Below are 13,511 nucleotides of genomic sequence, written 5' to 3'. Positions count from 1 at the left end.
TCGGGGAGCCGGGCCGTTATCTGCTGCCTCGTCCGAGGCTTTTGACTCCGTGCTGGGCAATACGGCGTCGTGTCACCGCGCCTGCCAGCTGACCTACTCCCTGCACACCTACCCCAAGGTACGGGCGGGCCCTGCCTCACGGCTCCCTCCGCGACGGCGCTCGGCCCCGCTCCCCTTCTCCCTCACCCGGGGCTTGTGCTGCGGGTCCTCTAAAGGTAGATGTTTGGTTTGGAAAATAGATGGTTAGGCTGCAGCTTGCCAAAGAAATGCCGCTTTCAAAAGTGTAGCTTCGTTAGTGCTGGGTAGTTTTGTGGATTTGGGGGGTTTTGCTGCTTTTTTCCTCCTGTTTCTAAAGAAGCAACTGTAATTTGACTTGGGCTGTTCCCTGTTTTGGGCACTGACCCAGTGCGGTGTCCGTGACAGCCCAGAGATCCTGAGCCAGGGCACCAGTGTGGCGCTGGGATGTCAGAGGTGAATGATGCTAAAGGAGCACCGGGTCGGAACCTGCCACCTGTGTGTTGGTTCACCTGCACAGAAACGGTGGGAGCTCTTACCCCCCTTTGAGATCTCACCTGAGGGTAGCAGGCAAATGGAAGCAGTGGCAGTGTTAGGTAACAGGCCTTCGTCTGCTTCCCTGCAAAACTTACATCAGATTTTGTGGCTCTGTAGCTGCCCTTGGTACCCCCACAGAGAGAAGTAACGAGGTTGTGTGGGATACAAGTAAATTTGTGTGATGATAGTGAGGAGAAAGAACTAAACCTGAGAAATTAAGACTAAACATTATCCTAATATATTTCCATATTGTTTTCGTGCAGTGCTCTTGTTTCTGTTATAGGACTCTCTCAAGTTCAGAGAAAGCTTCTGTGATTTTTTTACTCTACTTTTGAATTCTCTGTTGTGTGGTGTTGGTGCTGTCAAATAAGACAGCCATCTCTTCCTTTATATTCAGTTTTTTTCTTCTGTTTACCAGTTGAAGGGAACTGTTCTACTTACTGGAAAATAAGAGAAGCTTCAATCAGACTTCCATGAAAGACTACCATAGAAATCTATGTGCTAAGGCTAATTCTGTCTAGATATCAAATTAAAAAAATGTGTTTTCTGCAACAGCATAACTATCTTAGGCATCTTGTCGGTGGTGTTAGAGTTAAGTTTTAATTTCCATACAGTTTTTGACTTTTGTTCCTTTAAAGCACGTGAACTTGTGTTCTCAGAGACAAACAATGGCCAGTTCATTTACAACAGGTTATACAGTAAGGTGTGGTATGTTTGTTTTTTGTTAAATTAATTCAGAGTCTGTTTTCCACCTGTACAGCAACTGGCTGCAGTCATTTGAGCAGTCACATAGTTAGTGGTTTTGATGGATCTGGTTAATGATAGAGTGTGATCATAGATAGGAGTGCTTACGTAATAGAGGCTGCCTTTAGTTCTGCCCCACGCAGAGCATTGCGTGTGCAAAGCGTGTGCCCGTCCCTCTGGTATTGTGGACAGAAGAACTACTAGGTCTAGGTTTTCTGTATTTGCATCATTTTAATTGTTGCAGTGAGGAAACACTTTTCCACTTCAGTTCGATAAAATAAATGTGTGTTTGCGGAGCTGGTTAGGCAAGTAAGCAGTTAACCAGGGCACTGGTTAACATCAGAAGATAATTGCTTATTTTGACAATTCTGTTGTAGTTCTGGTTAGAGTCTGGTAGATACACTGTAATATGCTGTCAAAATTTTTGTCTTTTTTTTTCGTACTCTCCTGCTGGGTTCTATAGTTTAAGTTCTGAGATGGAAGACTCTCTGCCCTTAAACATCAGTAAATATTTTACAGCAGTATCTCTTTTTTTTTTTTTTTTTTTACTTGCCACTTTAAAAAAAAATGCAGTGCAACTTTGCTTTTGTGAGTTGTAGGACTGGAATTACAAAACAGAACTTGCTGTTCCGGGTCTGCCCCACCACAGAATGAAGAGCTCTGTTTGAAATAAATTGATAGGTATGCTAGTGTTAAAGAGCTGTAGCTTGGTTTTATTTCAGATCATCCAGAGTGTCACGTTTAGCTGGTTTCTAGATCTAGTGGAGGGAAGGAGTATTGTGCTCTGGTGGGTGGCTTTTTATAGCACTTGCAAAAAAAAAATTGTTTATTTTCTGTCAATTTATTTGTGAATGGAGGGATGCAAGTCTTTCCTTGTGCTTTCCCAGGAAGAGGAGCTGTACGCATGTCAGCGAGGCTGCAGACTGTTTTCCATTTGTCAGTTTGTGGATGATGGCATTGATTTGAATCGAACCAAACTGGAATGCGATTCTGGTAAGACTTCAGTACTCTTTCAACATCCTATAATGTGGAGACATAACCAAGGGAAGAGCAGGAACGTGTTGTTAAACTAGTGGGATTACTTCAGTTGTTTGCTTTTGGTTTTTTTTTTAACAGCTTCTTAAAGGTTATGTACAGGATGTGAAATAATCTCATGGAAAGGTTGTCTGTTCTCTGTGAGGTTTCTCCTTACCTGATCCTTAGTGTTGCTGTTTTCCTGAATTTCTTGAGTATCATCAGTCTCTGTAAATAAACTAGAAATACTTCATTATGCTGTAAACAGTTTGTAATGGAAATCACAAAATGGCTGGGAAAAAAAATCCAGTCAAATTAACACTTTCCTTTAATTCCATATGACAATTGGTCCCATTTACAATTCCTGGCAAACTTGTGTATAAAAGTGAATTGTTCGGATGGAGTAAGAACACAGATCTTCACATGCTGTCTGCCTTGTGACTTGTGGTCTCGGCTCCATCCTGAGGTTTACCTACAGCTGAGCTCTTGGGAAGGAGATACATGTTTTGTTTGAGATAGGCCATTAAATGTTGGTGCGTAATTCTCTCAGATTATTTGTGTTAGAGCAAAAAATTTCACAGTGGAGATGAAGTATGTGTACTGTAGGACAATTAATATTGATTTGGAATTGTATAGAACTTTCATGCAGTGATATTGAGGCAGCTGATTTGCACTTTTATTCAGAGACATAATCACCCAAAGCAGGAAAGGCAGGAGCTCTGTGTCTGTATTTCCAATATAACTAAGCACCAAGCCAGCACTCAAAGGAGGTTTTTATCCCCTCAGTAGCTCAGAAAAACAAGAGGGCTAGTGGCTAGCTCAGGGAGCTGATGGAAGGTAGGGAAGTAGAAAGTCTGACATGTGAAGATGCTAATGTGATACAAAACTGCATTAAATATTCTAGAAATGGGCTAATGCTCTCGTCTGTCGTACACTGTGTAGCTGTGATACAGCCTGTCAATCTAGGTGTCAAACCACACATGAGAGAGTGCCATAGAAAGGGGTAGTGTAGCAACAGAGCACATGTAGAGGTACTTGAACAGTTGCTTACTTTCTGGTTTAACTCTCCTTTCTGAGGCTGTTGTCTTTTGCTGGCTTATGTTCTGTAATCTGTTACACTGCTTGGTGCCCTGACTGAATGTTCTGTGCTTGGCAAGATACATCTTGGCTGATCTGCTCCGTTCTGTCTTCTGAGGCTTCTGGCTGCCTACAAACACTATAGTTTGGTGGCAGTTTTACCATGGAGTTGCTGTTCAGGTGCTATGAGCTGCATTCTCAAAGGTTCAGCTGCTGATGTCATGCTTCCTGCCAGCTCCTTGGCCTGTATGATGGTCCATTTGTTCCTGCGGAAAACTGGGAGAGCTGCTGGCCTCTCTGTTGCTACTTGGTTTGATCCTTTAGTTCAGGTAGTACTGCAACATTGTCCACCTAAGCTTTCGAGTTTTGGGGAAGAGCTATGTCCGTGTATTGTCTACCTGATTTCTCCCTGTGCAGAATAATCTAAATTATTCTCTCTCAGTCTTTATGATCTCTTTGAACAATTAATAGAAGCTATCTGTAAAACAGAGTTGGCTTAATTTTTCATTAAAAAAAAATAAATTCCGTAATACTTCCAATGCCATTTTTGTACTCATCACACTAGCAGGAAAATGCTGCTTTGATTTTCCTGTGACACTGTGACTTCTGCTGTTACCTTGAAGGGATTTAATGGGCTGATGGTCCCTCTAAGCTTTTTAGGATTCTGCCTCTGTTCTCTGAGGTAAAAATTTGTGTTTTACGTGAAATGTAGAGGAAAAAACGTAGTAGTAGTGGGAGGATCAGTGAAAACTTGCATTTCTGAGTTTGGCCAGCAAAACATTTCTGATAGGTTGCTATGATCACATTAATTTTTCAACTACCTCATCTTTTTAAGCTCTGATTCCTTAAACTTCATTAGACATCAGAGCAAGTGCTACCGTTGGAGTGATTGCCGTATCTTTCCCTGCAAATGGGATTGTCAGTCTTCTAACTGCTGCTTTGTTTCTGATCCAACTTATACTGAAAATGTTTTCTTAACTAGAATGCAGAATTTATGTTCTCATTTGGGGAAATTCTTCCTTGCAGCCTGTACTGAAGCATACTCCCAATCTGATGAACAATATGCTTGCCATCTTGGATGCCAGAACCAATTGCCATTTGCTGAGTTAAGACAAGAGCAAGTAAGTAGATGACATGTTTTTTAAATACCACCTACTTGTTTTCTGTTCAGTGTGTGTCTTCCATTTGAAGAAATTTAAAAAAGAGAAAATAAATCTTCCTATGGATTAAAATCTTTCTGAAAGCTGCTTTCTGCTTTTCTTTAACAACTTCGTAAAGGGTGAGCAAGAACATGACTTCTGCCCTTTTCATCTAATAACAAATGGAAAACCATTTAATGTTGTGCTTGCAGTTAATGTCCCTGATGCCAAGAATTCACCTCCTTTTTCCTCTGACGCTGGTGAGATCATTCTGGAGCGACATGATGGATTCAGCTCAGAGCTTCATAACATCTTCATGGACTTTCTACCTTCAAGCAGATGATGGAAAAATTGTCATATTCCAGGTGCTTGCCTTTTTCATTGAGATTAGGGTGTCCGGGATGCTGAATGTGTAACGCTGCTCCTTCCAGTCACGGAATAGACTATGGAGCACTGTCAGAAGTCTTCAGTTTTTCCTGGTATTTCACTGCCTTTAGGGCCAGTGTAGGGGGAAAAAAAATCAAACTGAAGTGAATGGTGCATGTCTTAAGTTTAGCTTACATATTCTGAAAATGTAAATTATCAAGATCAGTGGAAGGTTGCTGACAAGATCTCCTAACTCCGTATTTTGTTTTAGTCAAAGCCAGAAGTACAGTATGTTCCACAGCTTGATCAGGAAACTGGAGATACAAGAGGATCCTTGTCGCTGAGTAAAACAGCCTGTAAGTTGTTCTTTGTGCTTTGGAAGAGCAAATGCAAATATTCCCTGTCATGCAAAAAAGAAAAAAAGTTGCAGGTGGCACATGAAAGCAAATTTTAGAAAGCTGAAATATAAGTGTTTGCTCTGTAGACTTCACAATGTACACTGAGCAAAGTCTGGGGTAGAAACCACGCTCTGCTGGAAATAGAAACATACAAGCAAGGGCCATTTTAAAAGGTTCCTTTTATGCTCTCTGTATAGACAAACTGTGGTGTTTGGGTCTTCTCTCTCATTGCTTTCCTGACCATTGTGTCTGCATTTGAATTTCAGCAGACCTACATCCAGGGAGTCCGCAGACATACCGAGGACTTTTTGAAGAGCGAGAAAATGACAGCTTTTTCAAGTGTCTTTCCATGTATGTATATTCTAGAATGGCTGTACCTAGTAAGGAGGGTAACGGTCTTTGTGTCTTTGGGGGCACTGTTGCAAGATCTCAAAAGTGCTGCCAGTCTGTTAGGGTCAGGATGAGTAGCAGTTAAAATTGTGTATCTGACTGTTATTGTGACTTTTGCATGTTGGCCCCATGTTATTTGCGGGCTATTTCTGCCAACTTTGATTCTCCTTTCCATTTCAAGTGAACATCATAATGGTCATTTCCTATGCTGTTTTTTCAATGTGTTCTGTGAACTGTTAATTCAATACTGTGTTTTGCCTGTTCTTTAGCTCTGGATGTGTTTCAGGGCAAAGCACTTGGTTTGTGTTTTGTTTTGGGGTTGCCTGATATGAAAGATGCTGTTACGTCTCATTTCCAGTCTGAAAATACCCAGTATATCTTTAGTGAAGCTTTGCTGAAGATCAGCATGTTGGTTCTTCTTGCCCTTACTCTGCTTACTTTGTCCTTAAACGTTTATACACGAAGGATCAGTGAATTGCACCCCAAATGTTTAACAGAAAAATCTGGTTTTAAAATTATAAATAGGAGGATGCTTAGGGCTGAATAAAACAGAATCCAGCAAGTCTTTTGTGTCTTTCAGGTTGGATATTAAATAGGCATTAGAGTACCCAGGAGTCTGAAGTGGGCTATGTAGCTGTCAGAGCTAGAGCTTAGGAAATGCAGACAAAATTGAGCCAAACTTTTTAGAGGGTCCTTTGTCTTGTATTCAGTATATGAAACCTAGTAACATTCTTTTAATTTCAGAAATTCCAGTTGGATTTTAACCACTACGCTTGTCCTGTCAGTGTTGGTGCTGCTCTGGATTTGTTGCGCAACTGTAGCTACAGCTGTAGAGCAGTATGTTCCATCTGAGGTAACTATAACTTATAATATTTTGTATGTATTAGTTATATTTATGTTACAGCTGTCTAGAGGCTAAGAAATGTTGCAGGGGAGGTTCAACTCAAAAGAGTGGGTTTTGGGCTGGTTTAGTTTTTTATTTTGCAGATTTGGTTAGCAGACCAATTTTGTTATTTAAATGTTCATTTTATAGCTGAACAATTCTTGCTCGTTCCTGTGGCTGGTAGGCGCTCTGAGCTTTACTCAGGCAGCCCAGATATGATGTCTTGTGCTTTGCAGCACTCTCCTCTCAGCAGCCTTCAGCTTACTCTGTAACAAATGGAGGCTGCTTCTAATTTCCCTGGGAATAAAGCTGTCCTGAGGGTTGGATGGTGTGGGTGGAACCCAGTATGGGTTTAATCCAGGAGGGACAGTAGTGAGAACAGAAGTGACAGCATATGATTGGTGAGCACAGAGTCTGATTGGAGGGGAACTGGCTAAACTAGCATCCCTAGCTCCCGGAGAGATCCCCACACTTCTGAAATAAGCAAGGCTCACAGTATTTCCAAACTAAAGGAGCTGTTGCACAAGCGTTGCATCTACTGTTGTTCTGGCAGATTTCTTTGGACTGAAATCTAGGTCCAGATGTTACGGACAGCCTGAGGTAACTTGTGTCGAAGGGCTGCAGCCATCAGAACAAGGAATGTAGCTGCATGATGAAATGCATTTTATTCACGGTATGGAGAGTCTTGGTCTTAAAGTAAATTGTTTACATATTTCAGAAGCTGAGCATCTATGGAGATTTGGAATACATGAATGAACAAAAACTGAACAGATACCCATCCTCTGCACTTGTTCTGGTTAGATGCAAGACTGAGGAACATGAAGAAGCAGGACCTCTTCCTACAAAAGTCAATCTGGCTCAATCGGCAATTTAAATAAGTCTCGATTGGATCCAATAGACTAATTCTAACAGAGCTAGCAACTCCTGATTGATTGTGGTGGTTCTGCAGAGAAGAAGCTTAGCAGCCAGTCTTTAAATGCAAATAAAGTTACAGAATCAACAAATGTCATGGGATTTTCTTCTCAACTAGTAGTGAAGATTCAGACATCTTGAATTTATGTTTGTTTCCAGACATAATTACTTTTCACTGGTGTTTGCTATGTGTCTTTTTGCTTACAAAAGCTGTAAGCATGCTTTCCATACTTCTGCCATGACACTTTCAAACTTATTTGTGTGTTCTAGGATGTAATGTGTACATTCAGAGTTAGCTTTGTAGAGGTATAAGAAATTTTAAGTAGGCAGGAGATGCCTTTTTAGTGTTGCACTTTCTGTTGTAGTTAAGAGAAAATATTATAAAGTTATCTGCTGAATTTTTGTACTTGTTAATGTTCATGTGCAAACAACCCTGTCTCCAAAAATAGAAATATATTTTTTCTACAGTATGGCAATATCCAGGATGGAAAGCTTTTGTGAGGTACTGTAGGCTAGAACTCAGTTTGTGAAAGATGGAAACTTTGTTAGGACTTATGGACATATCCCTTCACACGCAGCACGTAACACGGTTAATTATTTTGTCAAAGGTTAGCCTTTAAGTCTTAAATTGCTTGTAAAGTTAGCACCTGTGTTTTCTGAAGAAATTCTACTTTCTGTTTTTGCTTAACTATTCTAGTCTTGTAACTTAATTTACAGAAACAAGTTGATTCTTGAGAAATGAGAACAGACAAATAAAATTGACTGTATAGAAGATGTTGACTGTACAGCTTTTTGCGATGGTTAATTATTGACCACAACATAGTCAGTGTGAAAGCCTTTCTGTGGCATTCCTCTTGTGGGCGATGTGACCTGATTTGCTGTATGATTTGCTAACACAACTACTAACAACATCCCTCGTATTTCTGATATATTTTTGTGGCTCTTTTCTTTGAGGAGGTTACTATGTGCTGTTCCCAGAGCATTGGCCACCTGGCGATGTATCTGATTTTACGGTCTTTGCGTAAGAGTTTGAAAGCTGGCTAAAATGCATGATCTCCAGCTCAGCGTTGTATTTTGTTGATTATACAGAACTCCTTTGAAGGTTTGTAAAGAAAACAAAACCAAACAACACCTCTGCAGATTTTGAATTGTGGTGAGAACTGTAGACAGAGGATCCAGTCTAGTGTTCCCTCACTGTTAACACTGGTTCAACAGTCCTTCAAAATTCAACTGTGATGCTGGAGGCTGTGTAACTGCAGCTGGCGGAGCCTTGCAGGGGCTGTTAGGCAGGAATGTGCATTCTGTGGCCTGCGCAGTGCTGCTGGAAACCCCAGCCTAGAAGCACTGCAGCAGTTTTTCTGTCAGTGAGGTTTAAGAGCATTAAGCGATGTTGGTTTTAAGCAGGTTTGTAGTGACGTGCAGAAATTGCAATTTGAAGTCTTCAGTTAGAGGTACCTCTTAATGCTGAGTTCTTCAGTGGGACAACACGGTAATTTGAGTGCCAGCAGGCATTGACAGGTACCTGTGTGTGTCAGTGGCATTACTGTGAACGCCTGAAGCGTGACTGTTGTTGGGAAAATCAATGGCCTGATGTTTTTGGAACACTGCTCACTTGCGCGATAGCAGGGGCGGGCAATCCCTCTGTCTGCAGCAGTGATTCAGTGGTGTTTCTGCTCCCGTAGTGTGCAGCCCTGTTCCAGTGCAGGGTGCCAGCATTCCGCTTTGAGCAGTATCAAATGTGATGTGTGCAATGGCTGTTCAAAAATTACTTTGTAGATACAGGCTCTATGTCAGTGATCATTGCCTGTCTGAGCACTATGCTGTTCGGGAATGCCTTTCCAGAAGAAACTTCAGCAATCCCACTTTTTGTGACTAACATGTAAAAAGTTTTCAATTCTGTTAAAATGTTTCCCTTTACTATTATATGTAGTTGCAGAGGGAGTGTTACAGCTTCCTCTTCTGAAACATTTGACTTTGTTGCTTCCCTTCCTAGGTTTGGGTTAAACAACTTCTGCTTTCATTGGGCTTCGTGTTTGCCTACAACAAAGGGAGAAAGCTCAACACAAGCTTTACCTGTTCTGTTTTTTGTTCGCTGTTTAATGACGTTTCAGCACAGTAATCTGTGCAGTGAGGCCAGGGATTCAGCAAGGGGTTGTTAGATCCCAGGAAACTCCGTGCCTGTGGCATCTGTCACGGGGCACTGCTGTTTCCAGAGGGAGCCAACGTCTAAAGTACTTGGTAAGTGTTGTAACCTCTTGTCAAAGTGTCTTCCCTCAGTAACGTCAGATACCAGCTGGGCTGCAGTAATTGAACTGTTTCTCAAGATTTCTGATCTAAATGGAGTATTTAAGCTATCTTGCCATTTGACTTTGTGAAACGGCTTGTCCTACTTGTTTTTTGTTAAATGTTTGACTTCCCGACATCGTCATTTTCAGAAGCTGCAATTTGGGTTTGATCTCTGCCCAGGACCGCAGTTTAAATGAAGGGCCTTAAATTATTGAAATTGCAGGAGGAAAGCATTTCATATTCTCTTTAGGTGTGTGTTCAATTGAATTTGTGTCAGACTTTAAATGGAATCACCTTGGCACAAACGAGGCAGCGCTCTCAAGCGTGTGCGATTCATTGCTGACAGAAGTAGACATGGTACATTTAGGGGGGCTTGGGGGTTTTTTTTAGGTGCTGGAATTAGCAGTGGTCTCCTGTCATAGTGGATATCTTGATCTGTGTTCTCTCTTCAGCTTCTGTGATCTTTGGCAAAGAATTCTTAATTTTTTTTTCTAATTTCAGAAGGGCTTGCTTGTGTTTGTTACCTCATTCTCATGAGCTCGTTTTTCTGAGCTAGAAGCAGTCTTTGCTGTGGGGTCACCACTCTGAAGCCCAACTGCCTGGCTGGCTACAGCTGAGCTTGATAATCTTGGTATGGGAAACAGGTGGTGGTAGAGGTCAGGTCTTATGGGCGTTTGCGTCTAGGAGTGGATTTACTCCCCATTTTAAACATTTTTATCGTGGATTGTTTCATGGGGTACGAATAGCTAGCCTGCCTGACCCGGCTCCTACGCGAGACTGAAACTCACAATCATCTGATAAGTGTTCTGAAGGCTCAAAGTAGTCCTGTATCAAGTCTGATAGAAACTAGAACTTCCTCTTTGAAGAGAAATAGATTCAGAATCTAAGATACCCAGGTTTTAACCCTTAGTCTGTCGTTCTTCCTTATTGCAGCGGGTGCCCAGACTTGCAGGCTGTTTGCTACTTGGGGTTTGGCGTTTTCACCCCAAATTCCCCTCAGAAGAGGAGAGCTTTCTAGCACCGAGTTTAACAGTGATGTATTCCCATGAGAAGCTTCTGCTTTGGACAAACAGCTGTTGCCATGCAGAAGGAGGAGCTCCTGGAGGCTGATTTTAGTTCTGGCTGGTCTGTGAGCAGGTGGGTGCAGGGTTGGCAGATGCCCTTGTCAAGAAGCTGATATTAACTCGATGGAATAACTCAGTGTAATCAAGAACAGCTTGTGTGTGTGGGGATGGAGAGGGACATAGCCTTAATTGTTCCTCCATGTGGGGTGTTCTTCGGTGTTTTGAATTCACTTGAGGGTACTGTCTTAGAGCTGACTTAGCAACATAGCTGCCCATGTCCCCTCCAAAGCCCTGGGGAGCTTGTTTTGCTCATGTTTAGGGAGGAATCGTGATCTGTGGGGTGGCAACAATTTGGAGGCACTTGAGTCCTATGGACCCTCCTGCCAGCGAGAAGAACAGGAGCTCCTCAAACACTTACATCAGCACTTTTTCTCCCCTCTACCCCCATGGCAAAGCTGCCTGCTCATCACATTTTATCCTCGAAGCCGCAGCAGTCTGTGCTGTGTGTGCTGTGCCGAGACCTGCAGCCGGTTTGAAGGCTGCCATCTATTTGTAAGTACATGTTAGCTACGGGTTGAGCTGCTAAGGCATAAAAGAGAGGACCCCGGGGGATTTGCTCTGCCCGTGCTCGTTGCCCAAGCAGGGAAGCTATTCCAGATGGATGTATCCTGTACAGTTCTGCTGAGATTTCATCGTCTTGCAGGAGTCGGGTCTGATACTGCTACAGCGTCAGCCCTGTTTTGGGAAGGAGGTGGGGAGGAGACTTGTGTGAAGAAGATCCAGCTCTCTTCCCTCAAACTTTCATTCCATTTCCCTTTTGAAGGGGGGTTCTCCCTGACTGCATCAGGGTAAATGCATCAGCTGGAGGTGAGCATTCCTCTTCGGAACTGACCTCAGGAGTGGCAACAGGGTTCTCAGCATCTGAAATATCAATGTCCTTTATGATTTGCATAATGACCTTTTGTGAAACCGAGATGGAGCCAGGAGGAATGAGAAGAAAAACCAGAAACCCTGCTTCCAACTGGAGCGGGGGCACGGGCACGGTGCTGCCGTCCCCATCCTCCTGCTCGCGTGCCTGGGCAGCAGCACGCCCCGTGCTCTCCTGCCTCTGTTGGGTTTTGTCTCCTGGTAACACTGCTCGTGTTGGGCGCAGAAAATTCCCTGCGGTCCTTCGTGCTGCTGCGAGGGCTGGAGCTCTGGGAAGCATGAACAAAACTCACCCCCAGGTACAGCCCTTCTCTTGGGAAAAATCTTACGTGCAGCTGTTTCCTGAAGTCCGTGTGTTCTTGATAACATTGTTTGTCTGACCTCTTTATCGCTGGTTTCTGTGAGATTTTGAGTTGTTTCTGCTTAACCTAATTTGATACAAAAGGAAAGTATTGATACAAAGCGCTGGACTTGTGTTAGTGTTTGTTTTACAAATGGGTAACTGAGAGTTAAAGGGTGATGTGACTGATTGTTTTGGGAATTAAAACTGGGCCATGTTTCCACCCAGGCAATTTTTGCTTGTATGTGAAAGTAAAGGAATATGCTATATGTTCCTGGGTTAGATGGTACAAGAAGTAGAATGGTTACTGCATGCTGCTTCTGTGAACAGACTTTTATTCCTTTCCCTCCAGAGAAATGGTGATGTAGCTACTTTTGATTCAACAAAGTCCTTCTCTGAAGAAAAAGGTAATGAATAAAACGCAGAGCTTAACGTTTTTATTATTAAAGTATAAATCAATTGAAAGTATCTATGTAATGTAAAATGCAACCAGTATTTAGGGTCTGTTAAGACTGATTTATTTTTCTTCCCCTTATCTATGTAGTGATACATCCAGACTATAAAATTAATAAACTTTAATTGTTCTTTGTTGGCCTGGAGTTGGCAGTCTTATGGCATAGTAGCATGATATGTAACCCTTGTCTGTTGCAGAAGAGGTGTCTAATGAACATTCTGTAGGCTTTCTATACATTTTAATAGCCAAACTTCAGCAAATTTTGTCCATTTTAAGAAGGAGAAGAAGAGATCAAACTATCAATAGCAAACCTGTAGGTGGGGTTGCACCAATGTTTCACCAATGCCGTTATTTTATACTCGTGTCTGTTTGCAGCTGTTGTGCTTGCTGGTCAAAGGTGGTGTCCTGTACACGCAGATGCTGTAGTTCACCACTTCTCTTTCAAAGTCAAATGTTCCGCCTTTGATTCCCTCCCGAGCTTGACGGGGGGTGGTGGCTGCAGCCGGGTCCCTTTGCAGCCAAGCAGAGGCCGTGCCTCCGCTTGCTTTGTACAACACAGCCACCCAGTGAATACGAAGCACAGCTAAACAAATCCTAACTTTTCAATCAAAGCTCTTTAAGTTCAGAAAAAACGAAGTATACATGCAGGGTTGTTTTAAGTGACTGGTTGTGTGTTTCTCAGATGGCTGCGTTAATTTTTTTTTCTGTTGGTCTAGAAATAAGAAGGAATGCAAGAAAGCACAGTGTTGGTTTAGAGACAAAGCCAAGATTCACTAACACAGCTACTGCAGAGAGCTGAGACGAGGGCAGCTGATCGATGTTGATCTTACGTGTGCTGCTGTGGTGTTGCAATGACTGGGGGCTTGGCGTTTAGCTTCCAGATTTGGCTTGATTTATGTACATGACTTTCTGAAAGTTGGAAAGTTGCTGCTCTTTGTACCCTGCAGATGTTTTTGGGGAGGGAA

General features: G+C 42.5%; 2 protein-coding genes across 2 annotated transcripts in view; both read left to right on the top strand.

Moving 5' to 3' along the window:
• Window positions 1-4: 4 nt before the first annotated feature.
• TMEM59 (transmembrane protein 59) lies at window positions 5-8,257 on the top strand (the record flags this gene model as incomplete). The annotated part of the gene is made up of 8 exons (XM_010082868.1): window positions 5-118; window positions 2,184-2,289; window positions 4,414-4,508; window positions 4,739-4,891; window positions 5,164-5,248; window positions 5,557-5,641; window positions 6,425-6,533; window positions 7,282-8,257. Coding segments are annotated over 8 exons (903 nt in total), but the record flags the coding sequence as incomplete, so codon positions are not given.
• A 3,773-nt stretch (window positions 8,258-12,030) lies between these two features.
• The window catches only part of LDLRAD1 (low density lipoprotein receptor class A domain containing 1), a 4,372-nt gene continuing 2,891 nt past the window's right edge, over window positions 12,031-13,511 (top strand). The window contains exons 1-2 of the mRNA XM_010082867.1: window positions 12,031-12,051; window positions 12,445-12,499. Coding sequence (XP_010081169.1) covers window positions 12,031-12,051; window positions 12,445-12,499 — 76 coding nt within the window. The remainder of the gene's footprint in view (window positions 12,052-12,444; window positions 12,500-13,511) is intronic.

This window comes from Pterocles gutturalis, unplaced genomic scaffold (assembly GCF_000699245.1).
Source record: "Pterocles gutturalis isolate BGI_N339 unplaced genomic scaffold, ASM69924v1 scaffold8115, whole genome shotgun sequence".
In the NCBI taxonomy this organism is placed as follows: Eukaryota; Metazoa; Chordata; class Aves; order Pterocliformes; family Pteroclidae; genus Pterocles; species Pterocles gutturalis.
Note: the sequence above shows the minus strand (reverse complement) of the source record. Positions and strands in the feature narration are given on the sequence as shown.